Below are 16,980 nucleotides of genomic sequence, written 5' to 3'. Positions count from 1 at the left end.
GGTGGAGAATAATTGTTGGTTACACCTGTTCACAGAGTTATCACTTGACGTTAGTATGTATCTAACTTGTTCTTTGATGCAAACAATCAACTGCCAGTAAATCTACTGAAAAGCTTTGTGGTTGTTAGCAAATATTTGACTTTTTTTCTGAACAGAATCACAAGTTGAAAAACACACAATCAGAAGTACAGTAGCTCTCAGCTCCACAAAATCCATGATGACATTTCTAATCAAAAATCAATACCAATTGTATTGGTACTGTTCCTTCAGGCTCTTTACATACTTGTGGTGTTCTTGCCATTCTCATCATTGTCATTATTGGAGGACGGAGCCTCAGTGTTTCTTTTAAACAGCGATCCAACAAGTTCATGTCCTTCAGCTACAAATAAATCAAAAAGCACAATGTTGACTGTGCAGCAGTAAATCTAATCCAGGCCAGACCTTGACCATTATTAATTTTACCAGTTTCTTTTACAATTGTATGAAAGAACGTAAAACTAAAAGTAGGAGAAGCTAATTTGGCTTTGTGCCTGCTCCATCACTCGATGAGATCATGGTTAATTTGATTGTGGCCTCAATTCCACTTTTCTACCAGCCCCAAGTAATCCTAGACTCTTAATCAAGTCTATTTAACAAAGCCTGCATGAAATATATTCAAGGGTCCCAGCTTCCGCCTTTCTCTGGGGAAGAGAATTCCACAGACTAACTGTATATAGTAAAAAAAACTCTATATTTTTAAACTATCTTCTAAACTCTGCCACAAGGGAAAACATTCCCTCAGCATCAAACCTGCCAAGTGTCCCCAAGATCTTAGAAGTTTCAGTAAGATTACTTTGCATTCTTCCAAACTCCAATGGGTATAGGTTCAATTTACTTAACCTTTCCTCTTAACAGATTCCCTTCATCTTAAGAAAGAAAAAGTATGGTTTGCAAAACATTTACAGAGGATTAATGGATCACTCCCAAGTTGCAAATGCTTGCTCAGGTTCCTGCTACAATAATTACCATCTATTCAAGGCACTGATTCAATGAAATAATTTAAAGGACAATTCAAAACAAAGAAAATTACTGGGTTCTATATTGAATTTCTCTAATCAAATCCCCAAGTCTAAAATGGCTCAGAAGGAAAGGACTCTGATTACTTTAATATCCTTACCTCCAGACAAAGAGTTCTGGGTTCAATTCCCACCTACTCCAGAGAGGTTTAATAATATCTCTGAACAGGTTTCAGAATTCAGTAGTTATGCCAGTATAAAAGTGGAAATAGAAATATTAACAGCAGTGCTTTAAGATTAAAGAGATTTGCTGGTTTAATTTGGGATAGATTAATAAAAGGAATGTGGCCATGTTTCATACAGTATAAATCTACAAATGATTATGGAATAATCTTAAATTGTCCAAAGCATATGAGCAGAAAGCAGGAACAGGGTACTGAGTGAGATGCTCAGCTATGAATATTTTGAATGGTGAAACAGGTTCGAAGGACTTACTCCAGCTCTTATTTTCAATATTCTGTGTTTCTGTGTTCCACTCTTCACTTTTGAGCAGGAAAACAAATTAATAAAATATGAAAGTAACAAAGGGCAAGTTTTAGGGACACTCAAGTAATATGAGCATTCTTTCCTTTTAAAAATGGGTAGAAAATCAGATGTTATGGATCCACCTATGTATGATGTCCATTTCCCCAGACAAAACTACAATAATCCAAGAGAGATCTGTTATGTTAAAATGCAAGCATAAATGCACAGAGGCAGTTGTTCAATGTGTATTTAGCCTTTCATCTGCTAAACAGTCATTGCTTACAAATCTTTCTGCATTTCACAGATCAGGTCAGGCATGTACCTGATCATAGTGTAGTGGTGGCAAATCCTCTCCACACACAGTTTTCTGCTCTGCATAGCAACGTTCCTGAAGCTCTTTGTCTTTAGCCAAGAAAAATCCCATCCAGGCACTAGTGGTGGAGGAAGTATGTTGCCCTGCCAACAGCAGGCCAATAAGCAAGCCTGCAATTTCATCATCAGTTAGAGGGGTACCATCCCTGGAAAACATACAACAAAGTGAATTGCAGTGATTTAGCAGGAAACAAATGAAATATATAACATATTTTCCTTAGCTGGAAGGAGCAGACTAGGAGGCTGCTCTTAAACAAAAGTCCCCCAGAATGTACTCAACATAATTAGGTTGTAGTGGGTGCAAGGTTGCTGCTTTCCACATAGTTACAGAGAACAGAAGAGTCTATTCACAACATCATGCCTGCTCTTTATAAGAGCTAATTAATAACTTCTAATACAAAAACAGGAATTGCTGGAGAAACTCAGCAGATCTGACAACATCTGTAGGGAGAAAGCAGAGTTAGGAGAAAGTGAGGTCTGCAGACGCTGGAGATCAAAGCTGAAACTTTATTGCTGGAACAGCACAGCAGGTCAGGCAGCATCTAGGGAACAGAAGATTCGACGTTTCGGGCACATGCCCTTCTTCAGGAAGATTCCTGAAGAAGGGCATGTGCCCGAAACGTCGAATCTTCTGTTCCCTAGATGCTGCCTGACCTGCAGAAAGCAGAGTTAACATTTCCAGTCAGATGACTCTTAATCAGGACTATTCTAATGAACAGTCACCAGACTCAAAGCATTAACAATGCTTTCTCCCCACTGACGCAATCAGACCTGCTGAGTTTCTTGAGCAATTTCTGTTTTTGCTTCAGATCTCCAACATATACAGTCATTTAACCAACTGCTTTTCTAGACCAATGCAAATTCTTTCTCCACAACATATCCAATTACCGGTTGAAGATAATCACAGCAATATTGATTTGGAAAGCACTACTTTTTAAAAATTCAAACTTTGTTATTCCAACTACAAGAATGGAAAGAGAAGAATTTATTCATCCTTCCATACTTGGCCATAACACTCACTTGTAGGTGGCCTCCAATAAGGTCTGCAATATGTCATTCTCCTTCTCACTTGAACCCCTGCGTTTCTGGATTACCTTAAAGAAGATATTCTTGATTTCTCGATGCGCTCTGTCCCTCCGCCTATCCAGAAAGACAGGAATGTTTTGATGATTTAGAATAAAAAAAGTATACAAAACTTTTACAAAGCTTAATAAGATGACAAAAGTACACATGTGCCAGCTAGAAAACATTAATCGAAAACATGATGCAAAATCAATTTGCATAAATCCGACTAATTAAGAATATCTCAAGCTGCATTCAGCCAAATGTTCTAGCTCTACATGCCATTTTAGAACTTGGTATTTCTTCTTCCTCCTTTGGTACATATTTTCTGCTTACCAGGGACTAGCTCAGGCTGGCAGCAGCACCCCACCCCCCCCGCCCAAAAAAATAAGCTGGTATATAAGCACTATGTACTAGCCTAACAGATTATATTCTGAAGTGTATTTTGTTTTTGTTCTTTTAGAACAGTGTAATCATTTGATAAGAAATGCTACAGAAGATTCACAAGGAAGCATACATAGTAAACTTAAGACACACACAATATTACAGTTTTAAACATGGGAATTCTCATTTAACTTTTTCTAAACAATTATTGTTTGATTAAGGGGTCATGCTTTGCCACTTTGCCTCCTATTCATTACCTAAAACTGGGAAGAGGTAACCAACCAGGAAGAAGCCAGGCAGCATGGGTAAATCCACCATCGAGGTCAGCATAGAGCTGTGCAATCTGTTCATTCAGCAGGTTTCGTATCTCTTTCCCATGTAAGCAACTGCTAGCTGTTAAAATGATCAGCTCTGACAAAGCCTCAAACAAATCTAAAAAATAAAATGAGAGAGCAAATAACAGAGTCTTTAAATAAGAAATGTGTTTTAAGTTCTAACATTTTATGCTAGGAAATAATATACTGGTATTAATACAAGCACATCTGGATCTTTTGGATGTAACATTTCCCATAACGAAAGCTAATCAAAAGCCTTACTTGGAGGTAATGCTTGGAGGTATTTGGAATCCTAAAAGCCTGAAATTTTAATCATTACAATCAACAATTTGCCAGCTCTCACCATAAAAACGTCAAGTGCGCTAAATTCAACACTTTAAAAAGCAATATCCATCTCCACATCTCACCCCATGCTTGCAGATTCATACCCCTTTGGCTTTGAACAAATCCTCATTTAAAGTGTGCCCCTGGTCCTGTGAACCACGACTTTAAATGAAACGTTGATTTCTATGGGATCTTATGTAAAAGTTGAGTTAGGACATTTCTTGCCCAGAGAAACCAAACTTGGCTTTGTGTCACTGGACTACCAATCCTGATTGTATTCATCCAGATTAGTACATTGGGGACAGGTGTTAAAATCTCATCACAGGAATTGGTGGAATTTAAATCCATTTATTAAGATGCAAAATTTAAAGTTTGTCTCAGTATTGCTGCCGTGAAACTATCATCAATTTTCATAAAACTCTTCTGGTTCTCTAATATCCTCGAGGGAATGTGTCATCCTCACACGGTCTGGCCTACATATGACACCAGACTCACAAAGACTCTTAAATGACCAGTGAAAGGGCTGACTAAGCTACTCAGTTCAAGGACAATTAGAGATGAATAATAGTCTTGATAATGACATGAAAGAATATCCCATGAAAGAATATCATGAGTACTGAGCATTGCTCACTGATGTAACTTGCAAACAAAATAAATTAATAAACATAAAAGGAATACAGAGCTACTTTAGTAAATGCTGCACATTTTAGACGCTGACATTCAATAGCAAAATAATCTTTAGAATAAACATAAAAATAAAAAAAGCAATAAAAATTTAAATAATATTAAATTGCAGTCATGATTGTTTTGATAAGATTCCATCTTGTGGCAAAGGTTGGTACTGCAGGTAGCCAGTGAAGTCCCAGGACTGTTTGTACAATACTGACCAATGTCTGGAACTAGATGGAGATCAGGAATTCATTGCAAGTGCAGAATGTAATGGAATTAAAACAGCAGCTAAAGTAGCATTGGCAATGGATATGAGTAAGAGGAAGGTGGAAAGAGGCTCCTTAGACAGTACCTTCCAAACCCAAAACTGCTACCATCGAGACAAGGACAGCAGTTACATGGAACATCATCACTTGCAAGGTCCCCTCGAAGCCACTCACCATCCTAACATGGAAATATATTATCGTTCTTTCAGTGCTGTTGGGTCAAAATCCTGGAGTTCATTCCCTAACACATGTAGGGAATCTAATCTAATCTAATCATTGTGAGTCTCCCGTCACCATATAGGTTGTAGCAAATCGAGGCAGCAGCTCACCAACATCTTATCAAGGGCAATAAATGCTGGCCCAGTCAGTGACACCCACATCCCATGAATTCATTTTCAAAAAGGAGCTAGGAGAAGATATACTGACGCTAAGGCAAGTCGCAGGTAGAGCAGGAGATACAAGTGAAATGCCGAGTACTAGCAATGATGTAAAAACAATGACTACAGATGCTGGAAACCAGATTCTGGATTAGTGGCGCTGGAAGAGCACAGTGGTTCAGGCAGCATCCAAGGGCAAAAGCCCTTCATCAGGAATTTTCTGAGTACTAGCAATGGACCAGGGACAGTAAAAGTAAGACCACAGGACGAAAACAGGGACTGGGTCACAAGAGGGTCTTCAAGACTGGAAAAGTCAACTTTTAATAGGTATAGTGACCTACTTTATTAATGGCAGTAAAGTAAAACAATATTAAATTAGTGAACTTTAAGGAGGCGATTCCCGAATACAATAATTTTCTCTCATGGTGAGAGATGGCTATGGCCCATCACAGACTATTTCTACTAATCTTACAATGTTTCAAATACACCAGCTATATTGGCATAGGAACAGACACTCTGTTAAGTAGTAACCATTTTGTTCCTGTGAATTTGTAAACAAATTACATGATGATATCCAACCAAACAATTCAATAATTAATCAGAATGTTTATGTTTGCTTTTTGTGGCTGCTAGTCTGTCAAGCTTCAAAACAGTTCAAGTTGCTCGGCTGGCAGGAAATCATTGTGGCGAAAATGAGGACTGCAGATGCTGGAGATCAGCGCTGAAAATGTGTTGCTGGAAAAGCGCAGCAGGTCAGGCAGCATCCAAGGAGCAGGAGAATCGACGTTTCGGGCATGAGTCCTGAAGAAGGGCTCATGCCCGAAACGTCGATTCTCCTGCTCCTTGGATGCTGCCTGACTTGCTGCGCTTTTCCAGCAACACATTTTCAGCTCTGGCAGGAAATCATTGTGGAGGAAGTTATGGCAAAACAAAAATCAGAGTGTGCCTTTCTGTGCAAAACATAAAAAGATAGGATGATCAGATTTTCTGGATGAGTTTTTAAAAGTCTCTTTCAAGATTTAATTAATGTCAGAGCTTGTTGCTTATGTTAACCATTCATGACTACAGCCTAAAAAAAATTGCACTCATTTGTCAGCAACAAGCATTAAGCACTATGTTCTAAGCTGGTAGGTATTCCATGGTATTACATATGTAAAATTGGTTGGTATGTTATTGTAAAAGGATCATGCTCAATACATAATGCATACTATTCTGCTGTTGAAGTGAATCAATGTCACTTAAATGGCAAAATGTGGGTTTAGTCTTCAATGAGTAGGAGGTGAGGTCCAAGTTGAACTGCTCTTGAATTGAGATTGATAAATTCACTCAAGAGCAATATTTAGGTTCAGAAGTGAAATAAAACCTTGTTTCTTTGTTTTCTCAGGTGTGATACTCAATTTTAAATTGTCAGGAAAGAGTGTGGAACATATTTAAAGGTATTTTAAGTCAACCTGTTCAAACAGATTATGACACCTCTGAGGCAAATGGGACATGAACCTGGAACCCGCTGGCCTAGAAGTAGGAACATTGCCAACTGTGCCACAAAACCCAAAAACACTGAAGATCATTCACATGTTTTACTGGCTTTTTGTCCTTTGTTAATATCTCATCCAAGTATACAATCATAGGGCATAAATTAGGATACCAGAATCTGGCATGCTAGGAGAAACTTCTGAAGTAGCCACAGCCAAGAACAATTTAGCTTTGCATCAAAATTCATATTGCTTGGTTTAAATAGACATTAGCCAAGTTGGGAATAGATAAGGTCTTGTTCCAAGGGTAGGGGACTCCAAAACTATAGGGTATGGGCTTAAGACGAGAAGGGAAAAATTTAAAATGGACCTGAAAGGTAACTTTTTCACACAGAGGATGGTACATGTATGGAATGAGGTGCTAGATGAAGTGGTAGAGGTGGGTACAATTACAACATCTATAAGACATTTGGATATGTACATGGATAGGAAAGGTTTAGAGGGATGTGGGCCAAACACAGGCAAATAGAACTAGTTTAGTTTAGGATAAGATTGACATGGACGAGTTGGACTGAAGAGTCTGTTGCCATGCTGTATGACTCTATGACTATGCCAAATGAGTAAGATCATCAAATGAAGTACAGACCTAGCAATAAAATGGGATCTTCAAAGTTTGCTATGCTCAGTATTATATTTGCTCAGTGACCTGTGAAATTACACATGGGTTTCTTTCAGTATCAGACAAGTTATGTGCTGATAATTGCATAGATTTTAGAAAATACACATGGCCTTCAAATTTTTATCAAAATTGCAATATAACTTCACTGATCAAAATTCACAATTTGGCACTTTGTGCACAATTATGAGGATGAAATATCTGAATACTTACTTTTAACTCCGCTATCACCCCAGCGTTTAAAATACTTATGGGTTTCCCCTTCAATCAGAGAGATGTACTGTTTAAATTGAGCAATGTTCAGACCAGTTTTGAGCATCTTCTTTTGTTCCAAGAATATCTTGTAAGACAAGAAAGTAACAACAATAAACTGATGAAGGAATATCAGAGCAACTTTCATTTACGAAAAGAAGTCAATGCTATAAAGAAATTATCCTCTAAACTTGGAACAGCTTCTTCTTAAGCAACTGTGAGGGGAATGTATTTTGCCTCAAAGTTTAAACATTTCCTATTTTGGATAAACTGCTGGCCACTCCCATGTGAAGGTAATGGCAGAGTAATACTTCATTTACTCTGTCCTCAGGTGCCTCTGCTCTTAAACCATCCTGGTACAACAGAATGCCATCCGAGCTACAGCACCTCCGGCACATGCCACATGAGCAAACTGTAGCCTCAGTGAGATTGCCTTGTGCAGTAAAGAATTCTGTAGAAGAATTTCCTCCTCAACTCTGTCTTAAATGTGCAATCCCTTACTTTGAGATTATACTCGGGTTCTCGGTTCACCCAGAAGGGGAAAAACCTTTCCACATCTATCCTGACAAGCCCTCTAAGAATCTTGTTTTTTCCTTCATTGTGGTCTCCTCTCAGCCTTTCTAAATTTCAATGAGTATGGGTCCATGCTACTCAACCTCTCCTCATAAGATAATCCCTTTATGCTCAGGATCAATCGAATGAACCTTCACTGCTGAATTAGCCAAGCTTGCCAAGACCTTCTCATTCCCATCTTCTCTTTCTTATGTTTAATGATACCAAAGGCACATAGCAATAGTTACCTGATTTGAAATTTTGTGACAATCCTAAGTAACAAAATTCAGGAAAGATGTAAAAAACTTTAGAAATGACAAAGATATTGGTAGAGGAATTGAGTTCCGGAGTCCTGAGGTCATGATGCAGTTGTATAAGACTCTGGTACGGCCGCATCTGGAATATTGTGTGCAGTTTTGGTCGCCATACTATAGGAAGGATGTGGAGGCATTGGAACGGGTGCAGAGGAGGTTTACCAGGATGTTGCCTGGTATGGAAGGAAAATCGTATGAGGAAAGACTGAGGCACTTGGGGCTGTTTTCACTAGAGAAAAGAAGGTTTAGGGGTGACTTGATTGAGGTGTACAAGATGATTAGGGGGTTAGATAGGGTCGACAGTATGAACCTTTTCCCGCGTATTGAGTCGGGTATTACAAGGGGGCATAGCTTTAAATTAAGGGGGGGTAGATATAGGACTGATGTTAGGGGTAGGTTCTTCACTCAGCGAGTCGTTAGTTCATGGAATGCCCTGCCAGTAACAGTGGTGGACTCTCCCTCTTTATGGGCATTTAAGAGGGCATTGGATAGGTATATGGAGGATAGTGGGTTAGTGTAGTTTAGGTGGGCTTGGATCGGCGCAACATCGAGGGCCCAAGGGCCTGTACTGCGCTGTATTCTTCTATGTTAAGATTAGTGTTTATCAGAATATTGCAAGAGATCAGGGACTTCAAACTCGAACAGCGTTTGGAAAAATTAGGACCCTGTTCCTTGGAACAGATGAAGGTAAGGGATAACTTAATAATGGTTTTCAAGGTTTTTACAGAGTAGAGAGGAAAAAATACAGTATTATTATAAGTAATATAGGAGACCAATATCTGAGGCCATGGGTTCAAACTCATTTTAGGATTTAGAGGGAGACAAGATGAAATGTTTTCACTCAACAGCGGGATTCTAAATCAGGAAGACTTGAAAAGGTGGTGGGAGCTTTTACATGATTTTAAAAGGAAATGAATAATTACTTCAGGATGAGGAACTTATAGGGTTATGGACAAAAAGGCATGTCGGACAAAACATGACAGCTCTCTTGAAAAGTTAGCATAGAATAAAGGCTGTCACACTGTGAGATTCCCATAATTTCATTTAGTTTTGGCTAGCAAGCACTGAAGTAACTGAAGAGGAGGAAAAACTTGGCTCTCAAATCAGAGATCGGGATCAAGATACAAACAACATTAATTATATCAAAATCACAATGCCTATTTCCACAATGTATTACATCCCATTAAAGATTTAATAATGTTTTCAAATAAAATGAAAATGGAAGCAGACAGGCTGATGGATTAGTTAGGCTTTCAGCTTCCACCACCTTTTATCAGAAGCGTCTTAAATGGCGACGTGGATGTGTCGACTAGGGACGACAAAGTCAGAAGTCACATGTCATACCGGTGAAGGGACGAAGGTGGAGTGCTCCGAAAGCCTGTAATTTTATATAAACCTGGTGAACTATGACCTGGTGTCATGTGCCTTCCATCTTCAATGATCACCCGGCTAGCAAAATTAATAACTATAAAAGTGATATCTTTTACAAGTTAATCATTTCTACCATTTTCCTGATGAAAGTTCAAGCAATGTCATTCAAAATAAATTGACTGAGCTGAGAATCATTGGAGATAGATTCTGGCTATTACTGGAATATCAAGTCAGCTGAGAAACATCATCAAATAAAGTATGACATTAATGTTTTGATGCTGACACAAAGGATGATAACACAGATCTGACAGAGATGATGTTACATAAAAGTTCTGCAAAACTGCAACTCAGGGAATTAACTTGTAATGGAAGGTAGGCATGCATGAACCAAAAGATTTGGAAGTATTTCTTATATGCAGTGGCTGTTTCCGAGTATGTTTAGCAGCGATCAAGCACATTTGAATGATCAGTTATTAGAATCCTAATGTCATGGCCAGAAGGAATGAAAAGAAATCTCAAAGAAAACTATTTACATTTTTATTTCTGTGTTTAACTTGATTCTTTTAAAAACAAACAACCTTGCTTGACTCAAAATAGCTGATGCTATGATCATATATCCAGAAGTTTCTGAACCCCATTTTATGAATGTTCCAAACCAAACTGACATGAATGGCTTGAAGATGAGTCATCTCCTCCAGTCATATTTTGGTAAAGAGAAATCTCAAAACCCATTATTTAAAATGGCTGCTCATGCTTTTACAAATACCTTTTCACCTAGTTTCTGGATAAGACAAAGCTATGCTGTTAGCTTAATCACCTTCCAATTAGACCACCAAGATGGGCTATTAGCAGCTGAACTACCCATCTTTAGAACATGACTGAAATATAAGCTTTGTGAATTGCTGAAGTATACATCTCTGGGATGGGAACTGTTGTGGCACAATGGTAGTGTCCTTACCTCTGAGCTAGAAGGCTTGGGTTCAAGTCCCATCAGCTTAAAAAGTTATAGCGTCTCTGAACAGGGTGTATAAAAATCTCTACATCTCTGCGATTGCAAGTCAGTTGCTGTTTGCTATTTGGTACAGCAAAGTTCCAGGCAGTAGGGTTGTTTGTGGGACCAGGTCATTGTCCCATTGTCAGCAACTAATGTCACCCATTCGCAGCTATTCATTCTCCCAGGTTGACCTTTATCTTTGAGTCTAGATTAGAGTGGTGCTGGAAAAGCACAGCAGATGAGGCAGCATCCGAGGACCTTCCTTTGTCTGTCCAATTGTTTTCTTCTCCCCTGGGCTCCATCTCCACCAATTGTTTACTCCTTCCCCCTACCCCAATCCCTTCCTTAGCTTATGTAACATTTCCTAGCTACAATCAATTTTGAAGAAGGGTCACTGGATGCAAAACATTAACTTTGCTTTCTGTTCAATGACACTGTCAGACTTGCTGTTTTCTATCCTGCAATTTCTATTTATTCTAGCATCTTGCTTATGTGACTATAAATATGACCGAAGTCTAGGATCATTTACTAGCTCTTTTGTAACAAGAATTAATTGTTCTGCAGGAAACTGGGGAAAAAGAAGTTTCAGTTTGGTGCAATTCATTGATTCATACAGCGCCGAAAAGGCCCTTTGCCCCAATCAAGTCTGCACCGAGCAAGTGTCCTATATGTTTTCTTAACTATCCTATTCATGTGCTCTACTGAGTTCAGGGATATGTGAATAATCTTCTACTGTTCCTCTAAACTACCCAGTGTCCTGTCATTCATTAAATACTTCCTTATCCTGTTTCTTTTTCCACAAGTACATCACTTCACACTTATCAGAGTAAAATACCATCTCCACTGGTCTGTCCATCTGACCGACCCATTGATATCTTCCTGTAACCTACAACTATCTTCAATTCACACTCATAATTTAATTACCTCTTTAATGAGGCTGGTTTCATATTCAACAATTACTGAAACCATGCGGAAAGTGATGTTCATGGACTACTAAAACTAAACTGGCAACAAGCATTATCTCAAAAGCAAAGCAAAACTATACAAAACAAATGAATAAATTAATTACAAGGTGGGCTTGAGATTCTAGCATGTTACTTGCATCATATTTGCTATACAACATTCGAACATACGCACAGGGTTTGGGACATCATAAGCAACTCCTTTGCCAAACACTGGTGTTGTCAGCCTGGAGTAAACATCCTCAGCATTCAAGTCTTCGTTTTTACTGTTGAAGAGCAAAGCTGCCGAGTCACTCCCCAGCAAATAGGTAAATGTCTTTCCAACCATTGTAAAACTAAACACTGGACCATACTGTTCAAAAACAAAAAGAGTGATATGGATTAAGAAATGCTATAAAAATAAATAATCAAATTAATTCACATTACTCTATCTTCAAAAAATACATTCTCGTAATTGCAGTTTAATAATTGTCTGCATGCACTCCAATTAAATATAAACCTGGTTTTCCAACTCTGTTTGTTCACATTCATCTTATTTTAAAACAGCAACTTCTAAAAATTCAGAAGATGCAATTTAAAACTGCATCTAATGTTTACAACACAACACACTGATGTGTTAAATTTTCAAATCGGGTGCAACTTGACAATGTTGCAATCAGCTTGACAACTGCCAGCATTAGCCATTACCCAGGTGAACTATGAATAGCTGACAGCATTCCATGGAATCAGTACCAAATTAACTGGATGAAACCAGGCACGACAGATGGATTTTATGTGGATCGAAAGTTACAATGTTGGTTAGTGGGATTAGACTACACAAAACCAACAGGATTACCTAAAGATATACTATCCATTTGTACAAAAATATGATTAATAAATTCAGAGTGTATGGAATACTTGGCAAAAACAAATTGTATTAGCTTGGGCAGAACCTTGAAAGGTAATAATTAAGAATGGCAGCACCAGGGTGACTCATTACAAGTCAATCTCATATTGTGTAATATTTCAGAATTAATTCCACATTTTTAACTTTATACATAACTTCAGAAATATCTACAGGAATAACTTACAAAGAATAAAAGTGTCCGGACATTGCTGCCATGTATGGATATCAATGACAGAAACAATTACAAGAAGTACAGGTTGGAATCAGATCATTAGTTGTAGTTTATACAAACTGATGGAAGGAGTCATCGACAGTGCTGTCAGTGGGAAATTTCTCATCAATAACGTGCACAGCAATGCTTAGCCAAGTACTCAGTTCCAAATTACATTACAGCCTTTGTCCAAACGTGAACAAAAGAGCTGATTTCCAGAAACAAGCTGAGACTGACTGCCCTGGACATTATGGCAGCATTTGAAGGAGTACATCTCAAAGATTTGAAGAGCAGTGAAGCCAGTTGTCCCAGGCTACTACTTTGCAACCAAACTCAAGTGCTTTTCTCCATTAAGGATATTGCCATCAAGCGAAAAATATTTCCTTTCTCACAACTTAGTAATCCGATACATGAGTTGCAATGCCAGTTTGATGCCAGGTATGTCGGTTGCATGGCCCAGTTACTGGCAGATCACATCAAACTACACATCCCATTGATCATTAGTGGTGGGCAGTGTGCCAATCATTGTACTCTGCAGAAGATGGTTGACAATGTCCAACAATACATGTGATTCCACTGTTGAACATTTATTTAATAAAATTGACTGTGCTAAGAATTACAACAGAAACCAATTTAAGAGTATTAATTGTGCTCCCAATGTGATGGAATTGCACATGCTAGAAGTTACACATTTTAAAACACAGAACCCTGTTTGGCATAGGCAAAGACAATTCATAGATTTGTTGAAGCTTTCTCATTGGGATAAAATGAGTCATGGAGTCTGCCAATCTCTGCTACATTCCCACGGCAACACCCTGACCAATCAGAGCCTGGTTTGAGAGATAGGGTTAGCCATCAACTGTTCTTACTGCATTACCAAGATAAGGCCCAACCTATCAACACTTTATTGTTATGTGATAAAAATTATCATTCTTATTCTCCACCAACTCAGTTTCTTGCATCCTAGTCCTGTTGAGTAAAAGACAAAAAGCTTCAACTTGGTCTCTGTAGAAATGTATTAGAAAAGCAGCCTTAAAGAATATGACAGCTAAACTTTAAATGATTAAGCAATTAGTATAAATCCTATTCAGTAGAAAGGCAAATATGTGAAGTAGACACAGTTATATATTAACTAAACATAAAGATGGATAACAGGAACATTACAAAAATAAATTTAGGAATAACAGTTTTGCGAATGCTTTCAGTCCACTGAAAGTCCACAGCAGAGGAATTTCATCCTTGAAATCGGAATTAATAATGTAAATATAAATACTAGATTATCATCCGGTCTTACAATGTAAACAAGTTTATTGTGCTATATCTTTGGAAATTTACATTTCTCATTAAAAGTTTTAATAGTTTTAAAGGAGTACACAATTCAAATAATATTTGGCACAAAAAGTTTGATAGGTAGAGACCTTTGTTCAACATTCCATCTCCCCACCTAGACCCATAGTGCAATCTTCATTTCAAAATCCAATATTCTATGCAAGGGTTTAAACCATTTACAGAAAACTTTATTTTAGCCAGCACCTTATAAACCAGCACGCTCAATGAACCAGCAAAATTTATATATCTAAAATACCAGAAGTTTACTGCATTATTGCGACGTCAGAGTAGTCAATTAAGGGTGTAAGAAGGCTCTTTGCCTGTAAGTTTTATTTAAGGCAAATGTGCATTATTACTTAAGTGATTTATGCTGTAAGTAAAGTATAATAGTGATGTGTATATCCGATGTATTGCTTAGTATGTGTTTTTACATTGATTAACCAGAATATTTGGTGAACCGGCACACTCCTGGTCCCATAGGTGCTAGTTAATAAATATTTTGCTCTACTTTAGTAATAACAAAAACCATGTAATGAGAGGAACTGGAACCGTATGCACAATTAACGTTATTATGCCCAGTTCTCAGGGGTGGAGGGAAGAAGTAAGGAATACAAATATAATGGATCATGGCATTTAAGTCAACTTCCCTCTTTTTGCAAAGAAATGCCATACATGTATTAGGAGTCTACTCCAACCTTTCTGCTCAGAAATGCACGTTTATTCATATTACATGTAAGCACATGGGGTCAAGTAGGCAATACATGAATTAAACATGGGTTTTAAGCGTTTTAGGACATGCTCACGCTCTACAGACCATTCATGGGAACATTATTACAACACCTGGCAAAAAGAATGAAGTGTGAAGCTGACTTTGGTAAATTGCTCATTAATTGTACTGCAGAAAGAAAAAGACTAGTGCAAGAATAAATGAATTACTGGTGCTGTTCTTTCACATTTCAAAATGGTGACTACCACACTAACAGTGCATCAAGTTTTATTTTATGTATCCATTTCAATTCCTATTTTTGGTGCATTTAGAAGCTTCAAAGCTAAGCTTGTGTGCTACAATGTAGGGAAATTAGCACTAACCTTACAGTATGCATTTTCTAAGAATTCAATTGGACTTCTTCCAAAGGCAATTGCATGTCCAAGAAATGGAATACCGGAATAAATATAAGGTGGGTATTTCTGAAAAAAAAAAGCAAAATCTTATAAGTTATAAAATAGTAATCAAAAACAATGGATTGATTGCACAAATGAACTATTTCATGTTCTATCAGTCCCAAATTAATATCTATCTACCATCTAAGCACATAATTCTGGTCACATTTACCCATTCTGTTGCTACACCTAGTGACCCAATTGCACCTTTAACATTAGCAGTTTCAGCCTCAACCAATAACACGTGGGTGAATTCCACAATCTCACAAATCAAGACAAATAGTACTTATCACGCATAAAATAATTGTATTTAATTTTCTAATAAATGCCCTTCAACAACTGAAAATAATCTCCCCATAAGTAGGACAATGATCATACGATAAAATCATTTAATATTATATCACCCTACAATCAGCATGCTTTGAATGAATACTTTGCAATTTTCAAGTCTTCTCATTTGTATTGTTCATAATAAGGACTATCCTACTTGTACCTTTTGGAAAGCCTCACTATCCTTGCAATCATGTGGAGATTAACACTGCATAGCACTCTAATTATCATTTTAATAGCCTTATCAACTTCAAGTCTTGCCTTTAATAATATGTCCATCTGAGACATTTTACATCCTCCTGCCCACTAGGCTAACAATGTATTTTTAATCCAAAAAATGAACCATATTCTCTGTTAGGGATCACATTGCAACTCCCTCTGTGACCAACATCTTCCATTGTTGTGTTGAAAAGCAAGAACGCACTAATGGTAATTAGTCTCGTTGGATTTGTCCTACTTTTTGTGGAAGAGACATCGCTGAATAGCTTCCCACTTTCTCAGTTGGACCCAGTGCTGCAGCTATTCTGGGACAGTTTGGATAGGAGCATTCTTCTTCTGGAGCAACCAGAATTTTGGATTTTATCAGAATTTGTAGCCTTTAATATTTCCAGTGTGATCAGTTGTTTGTTGGCATCACATGGTGTGAATCAAGTTTACTAAAGTCTGGCATCTGTGACAGTGGAGACCATAAAACGGACTTGAGATAGATCACCCAATCAAGGCCTTCTGGTTGAAAATGGTTGTGAATGCTTTATCCTTGTTGTTTGCATTCATGGGCTGGGTTTAAGTGTCATTGAGGATTGTGATGCATTTGGAGGTTCCCTGTCTTCCTCCTTTTGGTCCTTTAATTGCTCACAACTATTGTGGTAGAACAGCAAAGTTTTAATCCAAACTGTCATTTACAGGATCACTTGGCTGTGTACAACATCTGCTCCTGCTATTGAACACGCATGTTGTCCTTCATCAAAACTTCACCAGGTTCCAATCTAATTCTCAGATAGTCTGGTGTTGCTCCTCCACACACATTATTGAAGAAGATTCGGGCACTCAATTTCATAGTTACAATAGTAGTATAGAGATGTGCCAGGCCAGGGGCTTATAGGTTGTGGTGGAATACACTTCTGTTGTTTTTGTTTTTGATACCTAGTTTTAAGTTCCAGT

At 37.9% G+C, this 16,980-nt stretch overlaps 1 protein-coding gene across 2 annotated transcripts in view; it reads right to left on the bottom strand.

Moving 5' to 3' along the window:
• Positions 1 to 16,980, bottom strand: part of cyp51a1 (cytochrome P450 family 51 subfamily A member 1) — a 32,155-nt gene that overhangs the window by 3,327 nt on the left and 11,848 nt on the right. For both annotated transcript variants that reach the window (XM_043690273.2, XM_087987319.1), the window contains 7 exons: positions 15,418 to 15,516; positions 12,078 to 12,254; positions 7,671 to 7,797; positions 3,596 to 3,770; positions 2,913 to 3,032; positions 1,843 to 2,038; positions 284 to 379 (listed from right to left, as the gene is read on the bottom strand). In XM_043690273.2, coding sequence (XP_043546208.2) covers positions 284 to 379; positions 1,843 to 2,038; positions 2,913 to 3,032; positions 3,596 to 3,770; positions 7,671 to 7,797; positions 12,078 to 12,254; positions 15,418 to 15,516 — 990 coding nt within the window. The remainder of the gene's footprint in view (positions 1 to 283; positions 380 to 1,842; positions 2,039 to 2,912; positions 3,033 to 3,595; positions 3,771 to 7,670; positions 7,798 to 12,077; positions 12,255 to 15,417; positions 15,517 to 16,980) is intronic.

This window comes from Chiloscyllium plagiosum, unplaced genomic scaffold, assembly GCF_037043375.1.
Source record: "Chiloscyllium plagiosum isolate Xiang-an unplaced genomic scaffold, Cpla_swu_hap1 HiC_scaffold_5, whole genome shotgun sequence".
Classification (NCBI taxonomy): Eukaryota; Metazoa; Chordata; class Chondrichthyes; order Orectolobiformes; family Hemiscylliidae; genus Chiloscyllium; species Chiloscyllium plagiosum.
The sequence above is the reverse complement of the archived record's forward strand: the minus strand, read 5'-3'. Positions and strand labels throughout refer to the sequence as shown.